The following is a 21,325-nucleotide window of genomic DNA, read 5'->3' on the forward strand; positions in this document are numbered from 1 at the left end:
TGCCCTGTTTTTCTCTCCTCCCTCTCTGTTCCGTGACCTTTTCTCCTCCTTGGATCACAGACCCAGTAACACTGGGGTTGAGACAGAACCCACAGTGCTCCACTGAGTTTGAAACCAGTTTGCACCACCTCCATTTGAACACAGCGGGGCTGTACTCAGGACGCAAGCTGTTGAGAACGTGGGTGGTGTGGCATAGTAGACAAAGCAGCGCACCGGGAGTCCGGACACCTGGTTTCTCTTCCCAGCTCTATTGCTGTGTCTCCTTGCCCAAGTCACTTCCTGCCTCAGCTTCCCCACCTCTAAAATGGGGTGAATGGTTCTGACCTCCTTTTAAAGCACTGAGAGCTGCTGAGGAAAAGCTCTGTACAAAAGCTAGGTATTATTATATTATCATTCAAACCCATATGGACATCCCTCCTGGACTTGGACTCTGACCTTTCTCAGAACATTACCCAAAACCAGGCCTACGGGTTTGGCATGGTGGGAACAATGTCCCAGATACCAAGATCTGAGTCCATGACTTACCTTTGTGTCTGTGGTTTTAATAAACTCACCCCACAGCAGCAGCTCCTGCCCTGTGGGGCTGGGCCTGGCTCTCTGCTCAGAGTGTTGTGACCAGGCTCATGGGTTGCAGCACTGCTCAGGTTTGGCCCGGCTGCCTCGCCATTCTCATGATGGAGGTATGGCCGGATCAAACCTGAGCAACTCTGAGACCACGTGCACCAAGTCTCAATGTCCAGCATGGGGAGCAAGGCCCAGCCCAATGGGACAGGAGCCACCACTGATTGAGGGATAAAGGTGGAGTGGGCTCACTCTCCATCCTAAGGTGACCAGAAGTCCCATTTTTATAGGGAAAGTCCCATTTCTGGGGATTTTTTCTTATATAGGCGCCTATTACCCCCCACCCCCTGTCCCATTTTTTCACAGTTACTATCTGGTCACCCTACTCCATCCCCAGCTCCACCTGGGACCCCTCCTCCTCATTTGTCATGGCAATTTTTATCAAAAATCACAAACCAGTTACTTTTACAAATTTACCCTGCCTGATTTGTGATTGATGATCAAAGATGCCGTGACAAACATGCAGCCCTACCCATAACCACAAAGCCTGTGACAATAAAACAGAGCGCAGTTATATTTAAAATCTGGGCGTTCCTAGAACATGTCCTTTGGAGGCAGCCCATAGAGCAAAAGAGCCAGGAAGGGGTATGAAGCTAGAGCATGCTTGACACCCAGCCGCAGCATCACAGCATTTCAGGTGGGTGGAGAGGGGCCCGATGGTCACTGAATGTAAACTTTCCAAGGTCTTTTTTGATCCTGTTCAGTTAAGAAAAACAAACAAACCCATGTCAGTTGCACCTGATCTGCTGCCGTAAAAGCCCCATCCATGCTGAGATCAAATAGAATTTGTTTTAATGTCATGAAGGCGACTCCCACTTAAGTGGCATCAAGAAAAAAAGCCAATGTCCAAGTTTGCACCTGCCCATTTGGAAATGTCCTTCCGTCTTTGTACTGCTGTGGGAAGCATGAGCAATGAAGGGAGGTTGAAGCTGTCAGGAGCTGCAGACTCTTCCTGAAGGCCTGCTGGGAAAGGAGCAGAGAGAGCAAATGGATGTGACACAGGAATCAAACCACCGCCTGCACAACCGGCTCTAGAGCTGTACGCATGTGCTTTCCCTGGCTCAATGACTGGTCATCATTCACAGTGGCAATTCGTAGTCATTCATAAGGACAGCGACTAGTCATTGGGCCAGGGAATGCATGTGAGAATGACGGAACAGCCTGGTGTCCAGGGATCGATGTGACATGGGAGTGGCTCAGACTAGCTATCCGAGTCCAAGCCCATCCAGCCCCCTGGGTCTGACTCGGGTGGCTAGCCCGAGGGCCCCGATCCTGATCAGAGCTTCTGGGCACTTCCTAAACACAAATTATCAAAGTTTGAAGGTATGGTGTTCGGACAGGGCTAGTCTCCTTGGTATATCAATCTCTTGACAGCATCCGTAGGAATTATGCATATACATACCCTGGGATAGAGCAGTGTTACAGAGCATTGCCTTTATTCTGTCCTTAAGAAACTCTGTTTGTTTGCAAAATAAGGGCTCTACTATCTTATGGTAGTGCACTGTTGTTGCCAATGCTAGGTAACTTCTGCAGATCTTAGTGGTTTATATGTAACCTGCTAATGGGAGCAAGCTGGGAGGGATGGGACTAGAGTGGTATTTGGGCTGGACAGAAAGATTTACTGGATAGAAAGTCTGGCTGATTTCTCAAGCTTTTAGCGTGTAGGTGAAAAAGACAGAGGGCCAGATACCTCTGTGCTGTAATGCCAACAACATCAGTTACACCAGGCACAAGATGAGTTTAGATCCTTGCTTTCATAGGTGCTGGATCTAGCACCTCCTGGCTTGAAGTAGTTTCTATTATCTCCAGTGTTTACAGTTTGGTTCAGTGGGTCTCAGTGCCCCCACTATACAAATTGTTCCAGCACCCAAGCTTTCTTTACATGCAAATAATTCTAGTGGCATCTAAGCAGTGGGGGGTGGGACTGTACTGAATAGGAATGGTCAGACCAGCACACGCCTTCCCTTGTTTAGCTGGTCAGGGACTTTTCCATCAGAAATGGCCAAGTCATCAACACCACAACTTTTTGTGAGACAGTTTTGATGAAGTTTTTCAATCTGAAAATTTGGGGGAGGGGGATTTGGAAATTGTTGAAACATTTCATTTCAAAACTGTAAAACTCTGGTTGGTGTTTAAAAATGCAAGTTAAAAAAATCTTTTCATTCTGAAATTTTAAGCTAATTATAGTTTTTTAAAAAATAGAAACGTTTTGATCGATCCAAATGGGGCTTTTCCCCCACACTTTTGGTTTGCAAAAAATTTAGAGATTTCGCTTTTTGGTTCCTGATTCAGGACAGGAATATTGTTGATCTCTCAAAATATTTCAGCAGGTAGGAAACCCATTTCCTGCCCTATGGTGCTCCCCAGAGAATGATGGTAAGGGCGGGACCATGAGGAAATCTTGCTTGCCTCGTGGTTAACTTCTCTGAGAGCAGGGAGGTCTACGTTACCCATGATCTTGTCCTGTGCAGAGGAGGCCTGGGAGAGAGTCTACATAATGGAACAGGTGAAACCGCAGCATTCCTTGAGCAGGGTGAGGCCTGTCTTGGTCATGTATGGTGTGGAGGTTTGCTGCCCTCTGGACATCATCTTCCTCTCTTTGACAGGGGCTGTTAAAAAGTTCTTGTTATCGTAATGGTCAACCACAAAAGAGCAGAAGGAGGGCTACTGTCAGTGTCACCTCTTAGGGCTTCCCTCACCAGATGGGACCTGGGTCCCAAGAGGTCAGGTCTGGGATGTACCTCCCAAATGACCAGAGCTGAGACATATGTCCCTAGGAGTCATGAGACATGTCCCATGTGATCTCAGGTGCGGCTGAGTGGGCCCAGACTGGACTTGCCTCCCAAACAGTTGTGGATGGAGCATGCCTTTATTATTGCCAAAGATGTGCACATCTCACTTGGTCAATGATCTGCCTCCTTTGTGGCTAAGGAAGGGCCCAAGAAGGTTGAGGTATGCTCCGAATGACCACGGATGGAACATGGGGGACGGGCTATGATAAGTGTTTTGAGTAGGGTGACCATGTTTAGATAACAAGGTGATAGGGGTCACATAAGTAGCTGGGTGGAATAGCAAACACAGTAAATATCTGAACGACAGAGGGGGCAGCCACCCCAACCAGCCCCCAAACCATCCTTGTGGAAAAGCCAGGCAAGAAGCAGAACCATGACATGTATATCAACCTGTCATCTTCCTGGAATATGACACTTAGCCATCAGAGACAGGCAATAGCCCCTCTGTTGAGTTGCCACTCCTCTCCCCCTCTTTCTTCTGGTGGCATATGGTCCCAGTGTGAAAATCACTGGTCTGTTTATAGCAATTAATTCTTGAGACTAGCCAGCTTTGTAAACAAGAGAAAGTGCCAAAGAGACGTCTGTGCGATAAATAATACGAATCAGGCACCTACTTGCTTTCTGGAGGCAGCTTTTGGAAAGCTTTGTTTGCAGGAATTCCGCCATTTCCTTGTCTTCTTCTTTTTCTCTATGACAGGTGGAAATTGGTTCTTGCTTAGTAAATGGGCCAGTGAACCACTCAGGTACACAGCAAAATAACCCTGCGGCAGCGAGTCCCAGACCCTGGATCAACTGACATGGGCTTGAGCAGTTTGTGCTACTGGGCTGGAAGCAGCAGTGTCACCGTTCCCTCTCAGGCTGGAGGCTGGCTTTGAGCCCCTCCCCTAGCTGGGCTTCAGAGCCTGGGCTCCTGCCTGCGCGGGGATGTCTACACTGCTATTTTTGAGTGCAAGCCCAAGTCAATTGACCTGGGCTCTGAGATTCACTGCCGGGGGTGTGTTTTTTTCCATGTAGACGTACCCACAGATGCTCATTTTGAGTAGGGTGACCATATTTCCCAAAGGGAAAATGGGACACCACGTGGGGCTAGCCCGCCCCCACCCCTGCCCCTGTGAGGGACTGGCCTGCGCCACTTTCCCAAGCCACTGCCTCCCCTCTCCGCACAGGGCTGGCTTGAGCCTCTAGCCCGAGCGCTGCCTGCCCTGGGTCACTGCCCAAGCCTGCCTGCCTCCTTCCTGAGCCCTGCCTCCCCCCTGCCATGTGCAGCTGGCATCACCGTTCATCCACCCACACCTTCCTCCACACCCCACTTTTTTGACAAAAGTGGGCATTTTGTCCCATTTGCACTTGCCAACTGATGAAGTTGACAAGTGCAAATGGGACAAATGTCCATTTTTGCCAAAGAAGTCGGGACGGGACTGTCCCAGCCAAAACAGGATGTACAGTCTCCCCAGTTCTGAGACAGAGAGGCATTGTCTGATTGGAGCACAGGACTGGGAGCCAGGAGATTTCGAGTTTTGATCCCATCTCACCAACTGATTTCCTTTGCAATCACAGGCAAGTCTTTTTTCTTCTCTGTGGAGCAGGTGTATGAGAGCAGGGGACGGATTACAATTACTATCTGTGACATTCAGTGGGGATTGGCACCTAAATCCCCTAGGTGCCTTTGAAAATCCCATGTTTTTGTGACAGCTGCCATCTTGGCCAGTGCACTGAGGATCGAACTAGGGACCTCCAGAGCGAAAAGCATCAGCTGCCATACAGCTTGAGCTAAAGCCTGTGTGGATCAGCTCAGAGGGGCACCAGTGACTCCCATGACCAGTGGATTTATACTTTGAAGATGGAGACTGTCCTCCCAGTTCTAAGAGCTATTGTTTTCCCAATGTATCATAAACCCTCTTCTGTTGACCCAGCATGAACCTAAGTGGTAAGTCATCTAGCCTCTGTTGTCTCCAGGTGACCCCCTTTTCGTGTGAGATACTGGTGTCAACACATTAGAATTAGCCACGTTACTTTCACATCTTCAGTTGGTTTCTTTTCTCACGAACAGTGTGTCCAACAGTGCAGGGTTCTCTGCCTGGCTGGCGTTTCAGGGTGGGACCTGGCCCAGCAGAACTGGAGCTTTAGGATTTGCCTGTCCATGTAGGGGTGGGGGTTAGTGGCTGGATCTCCACTTAGCTGTGATAGATCGGCAATGCTCCTAGCAGCGCACAGAGGAGGGAATTGGATGCTAAAGCTCAGAACTCTGCTCTGCACCTACATGAGTGTGAGGACATGGGCAGAAGTGATGACCTGCCAGGCCCAATTCACACTCAGACCTGAATATGCATCAAATTCTTTGTCTGCTAAACCTCAAAAGCAAGGTCCTTGTGTGGAGGGGGTGTCTCGTGCTTCCCTGGGTTGGCCTCTTGCAATCCTTCATTTAGGCGTAGTGCTTAGACACTTCCACATTCCCCAACCTCCAATGTTTCCTAGCTGAAGTCTCAGACATTCCCCCTCTGAAAACCAGTCTGCAGTGTGACCCCTCTGGACTCTTGGGGTGTCATTCTCCCTCTCCCACTTCTCAGCCATCCACCCACTCTGATAATAATCCAACAGCATCCCAGCCCTGGATCCCTTTCCACTTGGCAGGGAGCTCTTCAAAGCTGAGCCCAGTGTTCATATCTGTGTATAGTCCCGGTGGATAGAGCACTCGGTTGGGACTCAGGAGACCAGGTTCTGTTCCTGGCTGACAGGTTGTATGACCATAAAGAAGTCACTTCACCTCTCCTTGCTTCTATTTCCCTTCCCACTCTTTGTTTCATCTAGCTAGACTGATGGCTCTTTGGGGCGGGGCCTGTCTCTCCCAATGTTTGTATAGGTCCTAGCACCATGTGCCCCTGAGTTTGGTTAGGGCACCTCTGCTCTACTATTATACAAATACTAAACCAACCGCATGCATCCCACCTGCAGTAAAAGGAAACACCTTCCTCTCAGAGTCTACCCATCAGCTCACCTCTTGCTGCAGGTCACCAGTGAAATCTGACCAGGTCACAGGCCCATGCTACACGTTGTGATCTGGTCAGATTTCACAAGCCAGGGAGAACTGGACCTGGTGAGCTCTTGGCTGAGAGCACTCCACAGGCCTGCCAGATATGATGTCAGCACAGTACCAGGCATCCTGGCTTACCAGACCTATTGCATGGGAATGTGGATTTCCACTGGCCCTGTACACTCTGGGACACGGCAGCTTAGAGTTCTTTAACCGCTAACTGACAGGGAGGCTAGAAGGGTGTGTTGGGGGAAGGGACAGACAGGCTGCTCCTAAAATACAGCCTGTAAAAGGTTTATAGGGAACTGGCCAGCTCCACAAAGACTGGGGGAAAATCAGCCCAGCAATCGGGCTCCTACTGGAAGAGATCAGCCTGGGTTTTAGTTAAGTGCTCAGTGCAAACCTCCCCTTTTCACAGAATCCTGCCTGCAGTAACTGAAGCTGAAGAATGACAATGAGGGAAGGGGACCCAGCAAAACAAAAGAACTCCCCTTCTCCCCACAAATATTTCTCCAGGCAAAAGCCCCAGCCCCTGTGACGGCACCAACTGAGGCCATGTCAGATTACATTGTGATGGTTAGCTTGGAAAATGAATTTGGTGCCGAGATACAGTGCCCAACACTATACATGTGGCAGACAGATAGACAGAGATACACTGCCTCGCAGAAGCATGGAGCGGGGAAAGCAGAAGGCACAGAGGTCATTTTATGATCTAAATCCCCAGGGAGGGAGATGGGGGAGGGGCGGTGTCAGCTGAACATTTCTGGATCTTTCAAAATGTTTGCTTCGCGGGGTGCGGTGGGGCATGGGGTCATTTCCTAACTGGTTCCCCTGTCCCTGACTATCACTCTGCAGATACTGTACCCCAGAGCAAAGGAGGCAGACCCACCACCAGCAGCATAACTCCTGCGGGTGCCACCTCCAGCGCTGTCTGTCCCCAGGAGTTACCTGTAGAGCTTTGCTGCTTTGCACACACACCTGAGCAACAATCTGACCCTCTCTTCATTTCTCACGGCCAGCCAGGTTAACTGAGGCCAGCAGTAACAACAAGCGACCACAGCCCCACAAGCCCTGGAGAACAGATCCAGCAGGGGTGCAGGCACCAGCCTGAGGAGGCATGCACAGCAGGTGGCAGAATTAAGGAGAAATCTTAATTTGCCCAACAGGTGGCACAGCACGGCTCAGCAGAGTGCAAGCAAGGGGCTGCAATGTGCTGTTTAGATGGCATGATGAACAGGAATGCCCCAGGCCCCCAGCACAACACCCATGCGACGGCAGAGCTAAAGTGACTGGTGTCTGCAAGCAGAGACGTCTTCCAAAAAATGTATTGCGCTCTGCTTGACCAAAGGATTGCAGGGGTGCTGTGCTTGCAGGGGAGAACACTGGGGAAAGCCAGAGGCACATGCTGCTTGCGCTTTGAATAGGCCTGAACGGTTTCATTCTGCAGCGGCTGACTGGGCCTGACTGACCTTGCTTCCTGCCTGCTGCAGCATGACCCCTAGTGCAGACAGACCTGACTTAGAGTTACCCCACCTTTTGCACTTCAGGACGTCCTCTAGCACAGACTCGGCATGTCATCGAATCATAGAAGATTAGGGTTGGAAGAGACCTCAGGAGATCATCTAGTCCAACCCCCTGCTCAACTCCCATAGCTAGCAGCTGGCCCTTTGCTTAAAGCCACGTCCTTGTCAGCCTGTTTGCCAGAAGCTGGGAATGGGCGACAGGGGATGGAGCACTTGATGATGACCTGTTCTGTTCATTCCCGCTGAAGCACCTGACATTGACCACTGTCGGAACACAGGATACTGGCCTAGATGGACCTTTGGTCTCACCCAATATGGCCGTTCTTATGTTCCTTCCATCACCACCACTGCATGTTGCCTTTCCCCTGCTTCTGCCCCATTCTGCACCTCCAGGGCTGGCTTATGGCATAAGCACTGCAGACCATATACCTGTGGTCCCAGTTCCTAGTCATGTGATTACATCGGAATCTCAGCTTTCATTTTAATAAAGAGTCTGAAGAAAAGCTGAAAAATGTGACTCAAGTGTAATCGATGCAGCATTGTTTGCCTGAGTCTGCAGACAGCCTGAAACAATAGCTCTGAGAGGCATGAACTGCTCCATACCAACTCAATGGGGTATTGACTCCAGGACCCACTGGCCTGGGGATCCCCTGCCAACACCTTGCCAATAGAAGACTCAGCATATAGCAAGAGGAGAAGAGTGCGGTGGGGCTGGCCCATTCAAACAGATACACCCGGCTGCTGGAGTGAGTCCTGGGGAGCTGGTTTACTGCCCCCCCTGCTGCTCTGGGGAAAGATAAGGGTATGCCACTATCCCTACCTCTCTGGGAGTTGTCCCCTTGACAGCCAGTCCGGCCACGTCTAGACTGCGCGCCGTATCAGCGCGTTAAAATCCATTGCTTGGGGATTGATATATCTTATCTAATCTAGACGGGATATATCGATCCCTGAGCGCGCTTATATCGATTCCGGAACACCACCAACCCCAACAGAGTTCCGGAATCGACATGGCGAGCTGCGGACATCGATCCCGTGCGGTGAGGACGGGTAAGTAAATCGATTTTAGATATTCGACTTCAGCTACGTTATTTACGTAGCTGAAATTACGTATCTAAAATCGATTTTACCCCGTAGTGTAGACCAGCCCTCCATGTGGGGGGTGGAGCCACAGTGTGCGGAAGCAGGGCTGTGCATGTAGTCCCCTGGGGGGGGAAGTGTTACGGTGTGTCTAGTGTCCCAGTCTGCCTTGATCCAACCCTGCACAGCTCCCTAGCCGCTGAGCTGTTCTGTGCATTTCCTGCCCCCGGTGCAGATGCCGAGAGTTCGACATGCTGGATCTCTGCCAACTCCTGCAAGTTTCAGACACACACACTCAAGTTGGCTCATCCAGCTACCTCAGTCTTTCAAATTCCACATCGTCCACCAGGAAATCCCGGGTTTCAACCAGCTTGTGTATCTGCTGCACCAGTTCCTCTTCTCTCTGCTTCTCCTCATTGGACTTCTCTTTCTCTGTAACATGGAAAACACAAAGCAGATTGTTCTAATGCACTGAAATATAGAAACCTGACATTCTACCTGTGCTGCAGGCAGGGATGGTTTCTTAGGGTACGTCTGCCCTGCAATGAGAGGTGTGACTGCAACATATGATGTGGACACCCAAACCGGCTTTGCTCTAGCTAGCTTGACTAACAATAGCAGTGCAGCATCTCTTGTACAGCCTGGGCTGCCGCCTATGCTGCACAATTCCCACTGACTTTCAGTGAAAATCCATAGATTTAAAGATATTAAGGCCAGAATGATCCATTATAACAACTAGTCTGGTCTCCTGCTGCATAACACAGGACATCAAATCTCTCTCAGTGATCCCTAATTTTCAGTGGTGCTAAGGGATCTGGGTATGTCCATCTCCCAGGCAGTTTTCAAAGTCTTAGCTAAAATCCTCACTGAAATCCCAAAGGGTGGCCTGACCTTCAGCACCCTGGCTAACCACCTGCGTCCCTTTTCACTGTGCACAAAATCTGGGCAACCTTCAAGTCCCATGTATAGAAAACACTGGTAAATACACAGAAATGTGGAGATGATTTATGCAGCATTGAACATAAATTACTGAAAGACTGAGATTGGCTGTATGCAGCTATGTTTCTTAAGACCACCCCAGAGTTCAGGCAACCACTTCCAAACACAATCCAGTACCACATGGCTTTCCATTGGCAGTCCTCCTCCAGCTAAGCAAATACGAAGTGCAATCTGCGATGTGCAGCAAACCTGTAGACTGGATCCCAGTGGCGTCTAAACTGGGTATTCACTTGCAGTTTAAAGCCTTCTATATATCAACCTGAGACACCGCTGCTAGGGCCTGAATGAGAGAAATTGTCATCATTATTCTAAAGTGTTAGCAGCCTCTGTAGAGCACATAAGTTTCTCCTATATCTTGGGTGAAATTTACCCATCAGCACAGGCCTCTCTTACATCCTACTTCAGTTCAAAGGGTAAACCACAAACGTGTGTCCAGGAGGAAATATATGTTGGGTTTCCAGATGAACATGTCTCTACAGAGAAAGGGTTCTCCAGTGTGTAGCCTGGGTATTGGGAGGCCTCCATTCAACTCTCCACTGTGCCACAGACTTCTTGTATGAGCTTGAGCAAGTCACTTAGTCTCTGTGCCTTAGTTCCCCAGCTGTACAATGGAGTTAAAAGCACTGCCCTACTTCACAGGGACGTTGTGTGCATACATGATTCGAGTTTGTAAGATGCTCAGATAATCCAGTAATGGGGACTATATTAGTACTGTGGATAGAAGTCCAAACATGTTAGCTAATCTGAGTTAATTGACAGTCAATTAACCTGAGTTAAAAGCGCTAGTGAGGCATATTCACTTTTAAAAATATGCGTCTTGCTTGTAGTTCAAACTTTGCTGGCTTCAGATTCCAGCTTAACCTTGATATGCCTTTGTATGTCAAAGATATCCTGGCCATGTGAGCTTTCTAGCCTAGAGAGGTTTGGCTAAGCCCTGGGCAAGCACCGATACGTTTGGGGTTCTTATCTGAACCTAACCTCTACTGGATCTGTCTTTTGAAGCTCTACTGGGAGTCTCACAAGTTCGGTGTTTCTCATGAGATTTGCAGCAAGTCCTGAGCTGACTCGCTGGATCCAAATTTTGCAAATGGCTCCTACCTTCATAATGGGCAAACCCAATATCCTCCGGCCCCAGTCTGAACATCCCTCAGTTACAGCATCAGGTTCAAAATCTGAATCGGGACCTACATTTTGTGGATTGAGCCCACTTCTAACCTGAATCAATCTGCATGTTCCTGGTTTATAGCCAGACCTGGAGCAGCAGCGCTAGGACAGTAGAAAGACTCTGGCTTCAAGTCATCCTTGATCTTGAGATGCCCTCCAGGCAGAGAACAGAGTCTTGTAAATGAGCTGAGATGTTGTTCTAGGAGACGAATGTACAGACCTTTCCTGCTTCAGGGATTCAGCCATCAAGCACTGCACTCTCTAATGCTCCACTGCAGCTCCTGGGTCTTCTCAGATCTGCAGAGTGAGACTTGAGGCTGGAACAAACTTAAACCCAGACCCTACTGGTTGTGGCCCCAATACAGGGAAACACTTCAGCATGCATTAGGCCCATTCCCATCCAGGAAAGCATATGATGAAGTGGTTTCCTTAATTGGGGCCTGAATTAGGAACTCCTGGCAGGAGCCATTTCCTTAATGACAGTGACGTGACTGGCTCTGCGATGAAGTTATTCTCACTCATTATTATTTAAGCACTCACAGCACACTGCTACTGTTTGTAGCCTAGAAGATCTGGCTCCTGTCTGAAGAGGATTCAGTCTAAAGAGATGGGCAACACACTGGGAGATGCAGGGGAAGGTCCTGCCTTTGGGCCTAATTCCCATTTACTTCAATGGGCTTTGGAGATGCCCTTTAGAGAGTGGGTTGTGGCTTTGTCTTGCTTTGTTTCTCCCTCAGTGCTCTCTTTTCCTCTGTGGGAGGATGGTGCATCTGCCAGAGGTCAAAGTTTTGAGGAAGGATTTGAAAGGGGGAAATCTGGGCACCTGGGGGTTGGATAAGGAGTTCCAGATGGCAGGGCAGAAAGCTTGAAGACCAGAGTGAGAGAAGGGGTGAAGCGTGACTTAGCAGAGTGATGGGGACAGGGAAAAGACACTGTTTTAAGGTGCTGCATGATATAGGGAGCAAAGGGCAGAATTTTCTTTCTGAGGAAGTTTTGATTTTCTCTTTTTCTCTTCTCCAAAGGGCACCTGAATGTTGGGTATGTCCACACCGGGGCTCTTACCACACTGTCTGGACTGGATCTTCATGCATGTTAAGGCCCTGGTACTGCACTCTGCTAGTGTAAACAGGCCTTAGTGTAAATGAATATAAGGCCCTCTTCTTCCAGCAGATGCACTTATGCCAGTTACCCAGTGAGATGCTTTCTGAAATTGTCAAGCTATGAATATGGATCTGTTAGATGTAACCCTTATTTACAAGTAGACTAGGTAGATTCCCAGTACATACCTGCCACAAGATGGGGCTCTGATGGTTCTGTTATTTCCGCCTCTCTGAGCTTGGGCTGAACCAGAGGTTTTAGGTGTTGAACTATCTATCTCATAGAGCTGGAAGGGACCCTGAAAGGTCATTGAGTCCAGTCCTCTGCCTTCACTAGCAGGACCAAATGCTGATTTTGCCCCAGAGGAAGAGGCAAAGAGCCACAGAAAGAGATGATCTGGGGACAATTCCAACCTAGCCAGGAAAAGAAAGTCCCAGCAACATTGCAAGAAGGGCTGCTTTTGTGAAAGAGCCCCAGGCCAACTCTGCAGACTCAAGAGGTTCAGAGTTGAATCCAAATGTCTGGTTATTCATCTGACTTGATCGCCTGAACCTTTGGAGTCCTGCCTGTTACCTAGTAGGAGCACATCCAGGAATAAAGGGCCTGATCAAAAGCACTCCCATCGACTTCAAGGGCTTTGGAATCAAGCCGCAGAAGCTTTCCAAAGTATCTGGACCTCACCTGGGAGTGCGATGAGTTTCTGGAGCTCCTTTTTCAGCCGACTGATTTCTTTGCAAAGCTGAATGTCATCCATCCTGCAGAGACACAAACGAAACCACTTATGGCTGGTCTACACTACACAGGTCAACGTAAGGCAGCTTATGTCAACCTAATTATGTCAGTGCAGAGACGCTGGAACACTTTTTCACTGAAACAGCACTGGGATATTTCGTGCTGTCCAGCCCGAGGGCCAAATGATCTAATTGATTACTTATTGTTTCAATGATTTTTCTCACACACAGATGCATAGATTAGGCAGCCAGAAGGGACCATTGTGATCATCTAGTCTGACCTCCTGTATCACACAGGCCAGAGGACTTCCCTGAATTAATTCCAGTTTCAACTAGAGCAGATATTTTAGAAAAACATCCCATCTTGTTTTTAAAATGTCCCGTGGTGGAGAACTCATCACACCCCCTGGTGAGTTGTTCCAGTGGTTAGTTATGGTCACAGTTAAACACATACTCATTATTTCTAGTTTCAACTTCCAGACATTGACTCTTGTTATACCTCCGTCTGCTGGACTGAGAAGAGCCCTTTATTATCACACATTTGTGCCCCATGTAGGTCCTTATGGACTATGAGCAAGTCACCCCTTAACCTTCTCTTTGTTTAGCTGAACAGATTGAGCTCCCTGAGTCTATCCTTATAAGGCCTGCTTGTATTCGATTCACCTCTTTAGACTCTCCTGCAGAAAGGGCTAAGGCTCAGCATCTATCAACTGTGGAGGTGTCTTAACAGCCTTCAAGGCTATATTTGCTGCGACCTCTAGAATTGAAACTGCAGAACATAGGCACTAACTTTCCAATGTGCCAGGGGATGCTTCCCTCCCCCCACTTCACCCCTTCTCCCAATGCCTGCTCCCCGCTCCACCTCTTTCTCTGCCTCTTCCCGTACCCTCCCCCCAGCACACCACACCCTTGGTCCTCCCCGTCCCTCCCAAAGTCTCCTGCATGCCACAAAACAGCTGATTGCGACGGGTGGGAGGCGCAAGGAAGGGAGGTGAGGTGCTGATCAGCAGGGCTGCCGGTGGGCAGCAAACACTGGGAGAAAGTGGGAAGCTAATGGGGGGCTGCTGGTGGGTGCTCAACACCCACCATTTTTTTCCCCTGGGTGCTTCAGCCCTGGAGCACCCACAGAGTCAGCGCCTATGCTGCAGAAGAATGGCCTTTAGCCAACTGAGTCACTCTCTGTGTGTTGGGAAATGCACAGCCACCATGGGGGAAGGCCCCCTGAGAGAGTCCTCTCCTAAAGCACCTTTTCTGGGCCCTCTATAGAGCTGTGCTTCTGTTGTGTCTCCCACACATAAGAGAACCCCATATATTCTGTCACTAGAACTCTTATTTCAAATTAAGGAAAACAACAAAGAAAGAACAAACAAGGTTGTTATAAAATTGAAAGATAGAGACATCACAGCAACTCACTGTGTGACATTCTGAACCACAAACGCCAGCTGCCTCACAGCTGTCCCTGCAGCAGGTAGACTCCTCTGCTGTGCAAGGTGCAGTGCACAGAAGCCAGAAAGGTAACACATCTTTTCAGTTGCCTAGCTACACACAGTTCTCAGTTCTCAGGCTCTTCATTTAATAGCTATAAAACAAACTAAACAAAGCAATAACCGCTAATGAAGAATCGATAACCAAGCATTGGCTAGAAATAAAAAGTTTCAGCTGCTTCTTGAAGAACAGCAGTAGGTCAGATCCTAAGCCTCATGCTGGACTCAGGAAGTGGGGATCCCAGCATCCAGCAGGAGCCAAATGACTTTGTGGAGAAGGGGGCTGGAGGTCGCAGGGGAAAGCCAGTGCTCCTGTAGCTCTGCACTGTAAGTGTGTGCAGGATGGAAGTGGGGCTGCTCTGTAATAATTTATAAATGCTCTATGTGCTGTATGAGTGTCAAGATTGTTGTATGGGATGGTACCTGGATGAGTGTATTGTGTTAAATCAATAGGACTCTTGGGAAGCAAACAGGAAGGCAAAACAAAGACTTGAGATGAGCCGTCCCCTCCCAGCAAAGACTGAGGGGGGTGATGCGAAATGATGGGGAAGCAATTGGCCTGGAGAAGGCTGGCTCGAGCTCCCATGGAACTCATCAAGCTGGCTTTGGGCAGCAAGGCCTCAGCCCAGGCAACTGACAGTGGAAGGACTTCGGGCTGGATAAGAAGAGACTCATGCTATAGGGTCGGGGGAGCTATTCAGGGCACTAGACTGACCCACATAGATGGGGTGTCTGAAGAAGTCAGGCCTTGCTAGGCTTCTGGCCAGAGAATGGGAAGCCATTAGGTAAGACAGACATGCATGTAGATCTTTTGCTGTTTTAAAACCTGTCTTCTCTTATGTTATGCTTTGTTCCTACTGTTAAGAGTAAACAATATGGTGGTGTAAGCAGGCTGACCGGTCACCGGATTCACCACTGGTCACAGACTCCCTAAGAGAAGAACCACAGATGCAAAACCCAGCTGGATTTGCTGACTAAGAATGGCTGATCCACAGGGTCTCCTAGCACAGGGCCTGGTTTGAGACTGGGAGAATCGCATGGTTCCAGCCCAGAGAGGTAAAGTCCCAATGTCTGATACCTGTGGGGGTGCACTCAGAGACCAGTGAGAGGACAGAGATGCAGCTAGACTTGTAACCGTGACCCTGTGTGTTGTACTGGTTTGAAGGGCCAAAAGAGTTAAAGGTGTTTCTAAACTCTTTCACTGTCGAACAGTGATACGGAGGCTTTGGTTTTTCTCAGTTCTTTGGCAAACACCCAAAAGCATTCATTGTGAAATTGAAAAATTATGGATCAACCACAAGAAAGAACAAGAAATTAAAATGAGAATTTATATTAAAACTGATACTGAATGATTGTTTGTTTTGCACAATCAAAATCTGTCAAGTGTTTCTCCTCTTGGAGGCAAAATATCAGCGTCTTTTATTTTCAGAACCATCTTCATTTGTTGAAAAGGAAAGTGGGTTAATTTTAGATTCAGTCCTGACGGGTGAAAGGTATTTACTTCTCCTGTATCTAACAGAGACACTCACGCAGAAGGTGAAGGAGAGGTAGGATAGAAAATGTGGGGGAAAATACAGCTTTTGTTGATGTCTTTGGACCACTGGATGGCAGGTCAGGCACGAATGGATGCTTTGGCTGGCAGATCAACCGCAGCACCTGTTGCTTGGTCCCTGGCTCCCCTTCAGGTCAGGGATGTCATCCCATTGGGTATTTTTTCTCCTTAGCCAAGGCAGGATTATGGTCGTCTCATCTTGCTGTGCTGGTGCAATACGGCTGATTTCAGGATTGGATGGAAAGGCGAGAGAATGAGAGACAGGATAGGAGGAAGAAAGGAGCATGAAAAGCAGCCTAAAAGCAAGGCAACAGAACCGGCTCTTACATGACTCTGCAGTGCTGGCAATTAGGTATCCCCACTGATGGGCTAAGAACAGGATGTCATGATGATGTGTTGATTTTCAGAACTTGTGAACAAAAAACATCCCCTGTCAGAGAAAGAAAGCCTTTCAGTCCGCTCTGTTCCTTCTAGCCTGGGCTCAGAGAAGATGAGCGGAAATGCCAGCTGGGACGGGAGATAGGAGATGAAAATGTGGTTTTTTTTCAGGATCTTTTCAGGAAAACCAGAAAAGGGAAAAGTGGACAGCCCCTCAGTATTTTGTCCATCATGCCAATTTTGGTCCATTAACTTCTGGTTCCGCATCTTCTGCTTTTATCAAGCATGATTTCAACAGTTCTTGAACGATATTGGCAGGCCCTTTTCGTTTGCATTAATCCAGCTTCTCTGTTTGTCTCTTGCATTGTTCATAATATCCATTTATTAAAACCAGCCTGACCATATTTTCCATGGCTGATTTCCAAACAAGCAAAAAGTTTTAGACTATTGGGATATCTTATGAACTTGCACACATTTTTTACATTTAAGCTTACAATTGGGGTGAATTTTAAAGTCCAATAATCACAACAGTGTTCCTCCAGTGCTCCCAGCTTCTGCTTTCTCAAGACTACATCTCTTCATTGCCATATCCACAGCCCACAGAAATCAATGGGAGTCTTTTCATTTATTTCCATTGGCCCTTGTATCAGGCCCTATCTGTCCCAATGGTATTTCTAAGGCACCTTCTTTTCTTGGCATCTAAGCTCCATGGCATCTAAGACCATGAGTTGGAGACTTTCACTGTACATTTATCTGTATGGATTTTTCAAATCTGCAACTATAGATCTATGCTGGAAAATGTGAATCCTTCTTGCAGTGCTTTCAAATGACAGGGCAGTGACTCTTCTGATGGGCATGTGACTCGTGTTTCGGGGTCGGCACACAGGCCTGGGAGTCAGGTGTCTTGATTTTGTATCCTAGGTCTGTGACTGGCAGTTTGTTACCTTGGCCCAATCACTTAGCTTCTCTGTACCTCAGTTTCCACACCTGAGGCGTCAAAACCAAGCAGCATCTCATTTCCTCAATGATTTGCATGTAAAGTGCTGTCCCAAACAGTACAATGTGTTTTTCATTGTTATAATAACAAATTAAGGAATAGCAAGTTACGGTTCATTTGGAGCCCAGCTCCCCTGGGAATTTCCTTGGCCAAGCAGCAGTGATGCTGGCTGCATATATATTTGGCTGGGTTTCCATGCCGATAGGAAGATGTGCCTCCAAAGACTTTTCCCTTTAATTAAGAGCTAGTTGATGGACTTTGACAACTAGAGGGTTAGTTCTAATTCCGCACTGAACTCTTGCTGAATGACAGTGGAATTCCCCAGGGTTGGTTAGCTCCATATTCACAGACCATCAGGCCTGATTTTCCATCAAAGCAGCTGGCAGGTTTTTTCTTGCATAGCTCCATCTACCATATGATCAGTTCTTTCTCTGAGGCCAGTATCAGAGGCAGTGATTGCAGAGGAATGGGAGATCTGTGGAACAAGTGTCACAACACACATGCACACCAGGGACTGGATTGTGCATCTTGTTCCTAGGGTGCATCAAGGAGCAGGTCCCTTCCCCCACAGGCCACTGCATAGCTTGGTTCTTGTGCTCTTGATGCATGTGGCCCCGAGCAGTCCTGTGCTGATGAAGGGACTAGAAAGCCCACTACAGGCAGGGAGGGGTTGCTCAAACTTTGAGCAGAGAACAACTCCGTCGGCAGAAGAAATGCAGTCCTGTGTGCTGGGTGGCCCCAGGACCAGATATGGTTCTACTCTAACAGAAGCCGTCACTGTATATCCCCCCAGAGCTCCCAGCCTCGCCAGCCAGGCAGTTGCTCATAGCCACAATCTATCACTATGGCCAGATGGCCAGTTTGGTTAGCAGAAGAGGTGACTCAGACACAGGGCTGGCTCTAGGCACCAGCACTCCAAGCATGTGCTTGGGGTGGCACTTTTCAAGGGGCAGCACTCCGGCTCTATTTTTTTTTTGCTTGGGGTGCAAAAAGCCGGGAACTGGCCCTGAACAGAGGTGAACTGCAGCAATGGGGGGAGCAGGGAGGGCTGCAGGAAATAACCCTGGGGGACGGCAGGGGAACTGCTCCTCCCAGCTCGCATCCACTCCACTGCCGCATGTTCCCCCGAATGCGCTGCCGCTCCGCTTCTCCACCCTGCCTGGGTGGGAGGGGTAGGAGGGGACATGTGGCATGCCCGGGGGCGGGGCCAGGGCTTTGGGGAAGGGGTTGGAATGGGGCGGGGAAGGGGTGGAGTTGGGGCAGGGCTGGGGGGGGCACAGGAAAATATTTTTGCTTGGGGTGGCAAAAAGCTTGGAGCCGGCCCTGCTCAGACATTCACCTGGGAGGTGAATGGAGCTGAGCTGCCTCCGCACTGGGGTTGGGGGTTTTCGCTTGTTTGGAATATTTTAAAAAATTATATCCATGTCCCTGCACTACGTCCTCACTTCATGCAGGACAAGAAATGAACATATCCAGGTGTAATGGTGATGCTTCTCTTGGTGTACCCAGAACTGTAAGCCACTGTCTTACCCCTCTCAGCCTCCGCAAGGAAGAGCTTTGCTTAGTTATTAAGTACATAGTACACACACCAGCCTATTAGGTTAGCCGAGAACTCACTCTCCAGTTTATACATTTTGTAATAAAACAAGAATCGGTCTATTCGGAAAGAAGAGAGAGGTAAAGAATAATAGATACGGGTGAAAGAGAGAGAGATGGTTACAAGTCAAACAAAACACGTTTTCTAGTGACTAAAACAATTTCAGCAAGTTACAGTCTCTGTCTAAGCAGGTTTCTCATTTATAGTCCGTTTACAGATACTTTTGCCTCCCAGGCCAACAGGATCCACTTTTCATGAACTCAAAGGGGGCTGCTCCCCTTTGTACCATAGGTGATGGATGACTCAAATGTCTCTTTGCCCCCCTTAATATTACTCCAAAGTTCACTGTTTCTGTTTCAAGAGCCAGGAAGGCTTCCTGGGGGTGCAGACTCCATCCCCTGTTGAGGCTGTTAAGCATTCATCTCCCCCATTTTCTAGCTTGATGGCTGTGTTTACCTCATATGTCCTCTGAGCTCAGGCTGCTCAGATAAGTAAACAGCCATTCCTTTGTCTAGGTCAGGCTGGGCTTTATATGCTGCTTGCCAAACACCTTTTAAGAACATCTGTAACTCTTTGTACACAACCCCCCCATACATATGTCATGCAAGTGTGTTACAAGTGCATAGGATACTTTACATAAGAGCTTTTACATACAGATTATGAGAACAGTGAGTTGGGACCCTGAATATGTCAGGCCTGATGTGAGTTACGGTCTGGTGTGCCCTCTGCCAGTTGGCACTGAGGGGCTCCCGGGGACACAATGAACGACCTGGTATTGCTGACCTGGCCAGCGTTTGGAATAACTGCTAGTAATAGTATGATGTAGCTGGTGTTCTGCTGCTATTATTTCTACTGCGCTGTTGGTACGCCTGGCATTTCACTGTCACTTGAAGAGTAGACACAAGCCCAAACTAAAACTCATGATCTGAAGACACACAGCCTTTGGGCAACTTTTAGAGGTCAGACTAGATGATCACAATGGTCCCTTCTGGCCTAGCAGTCTCTGAATCCAGGTCTAAAGTTTGTACCTTGTGCCTATCTGTAAGAAAGCAGTCCTTGCAAGGTTCATGTCCCAAGAAGCATACAATTTAAGGGCCTTATCCTCAGAAGTGCTAAGCACCTGCAATTCCTGTTCATTTAACAAGACCACTATCACCTCAGAGACACTTGTCATCAGGGTCCATCTCTGCCTCAGAGACACCTGAGGCCTGGGCCCACCTCTACATCAAAGTCCCCTTGCACTGGGGCCCACCTCAGAGACCATCATGACTGGGGCCCACCTCTTCTGCAGCTACACCCAGGTCAGGGCCAGAGCCCACCTCATAAATACCTGAGTTGGGGACCCAACTTGACACAGAGGAACCTGAACCTGGGACTCGCCCCCTCCTCCACGGCTTTGCTCAAACTGGGCAGATGATGTGTGTTAGAAAACATGTTAACTAAAATATTTTAATTAGCAGGATGTTAACCAACACCTAGGATAGCCAATCCAGTCCAAGTAGTTGCCTTTGTCTGCACTACAAAGGTGAGTGATGTTAAACAGTGCTAATAAAAGGGTGTGAGCTGACACATTTACCAACACAGCTCGTTTTCCCAGTCTAGACAAAACTTGAGCATTGTACATTTTGCAATACCCTACTGATGCCGTAGAATGCTGTCATGGTTTGGACTCACTGGGATATGCTCAAGCCCATTAGATGTTTTGCAAGTCCTCCAGAAAAGCCTTTAATCTGTGAGAATGCTGTTGGCATTTCTAGGTATTCAGTCCCAGTGCTCTGACTGACAAGCAGCTGTATAGATTCCGCTACTTATTAGCTTGTGCTGCCTTCAACTGATATGTCTTGAGTTCACTTTAAAGTGTGGGTTGCTAAGCATCCATTCTGCAGTTCAAACAACCCTGTCGGCTGTGATTCACCATCCTTCACCCCTTTGGGAATAAATCGTGTTTGGACAGAACTGCCTGAAGCTGCAGCATTGTCAGCAGAGCGGAGAACACCAAAATATTAATTAGGGAAGGGAAAAGCAATAAATAGAAAGGAGAAGAGCATTAGTGGTGCTGCTACAGTGACAGGGAGCTGTATGGCTCTGCTGTACAAGCAAAATATACCAGCTGCAGGAAATATATATATTTCCTCTGGACTCCATCATCTTCTGCGGAGTCCAGCAGCTCGTTGATTTCTTTGGATGGCAACAAGCTCAAAGCAAATAATGCAGAGTGGGGAGTTAAAAGCTTGTTTTAAAGAGTATTCTCCAGCTGCTGTGCTGGCCATTGACTAGCTGC

General features: G+C 48.4%; 1 protein-coding gene across 1 annotated transcript in view; it reads right to left on the bottom strand.

Moving 5' to 3' along the window:
- Nucleotides 1-1,498: 1,498 nt before the first annotated feature.
- The window catches only part of LOC116837349 (bMERB domain-containing protein 1-like), a 52,170-nt gene continuing 32,343 nt past the window's right edge, over nt 1,499-21,325 (bottom strand). Inside the window, exons 3-7 of the mRNA XM_032801684.2 lie at nt 12,987-13,060; nt 9,362-9,476; nt 4,028-4,101; nt 3,072-3,230; nt 1,499-1,581 (exon numbers count right to left, since the gene is read on the bottom strand). Of these exons, the coding sequence (XP_032657575.1) occupies nt 3,112-3,230; nt 4,028-4,101; nt 9,362-9,476; nt 12,987-13,060 (382 nt within the window). The 3' untranslated portion in view covers nt 1,499-1,581; nt 3,072-3,111. The remainder of the gene's footprint in view (nt 1,582-3,071; nt 3,231-4,027; nt 4,102-9,361; nt 9,477-12,986; nt 13,061-21,325) is intronic.

Source organism: Chelonoidis abingdonii, chromosome 13 (genome assembly GCF_003597395.2).
Source record: "Chelonoidis abingdonii isolate Lonesome George chromosome 13, CheloAbing_2.0, whole genome shotgun sequence".
NCBI classification, from domain to species: domain Eukaryota; kingdom Metazoa; phylum Chordata; order Testudines; family Testudinidae; genus Chelonoidis; species Chelonoidis abingdonii.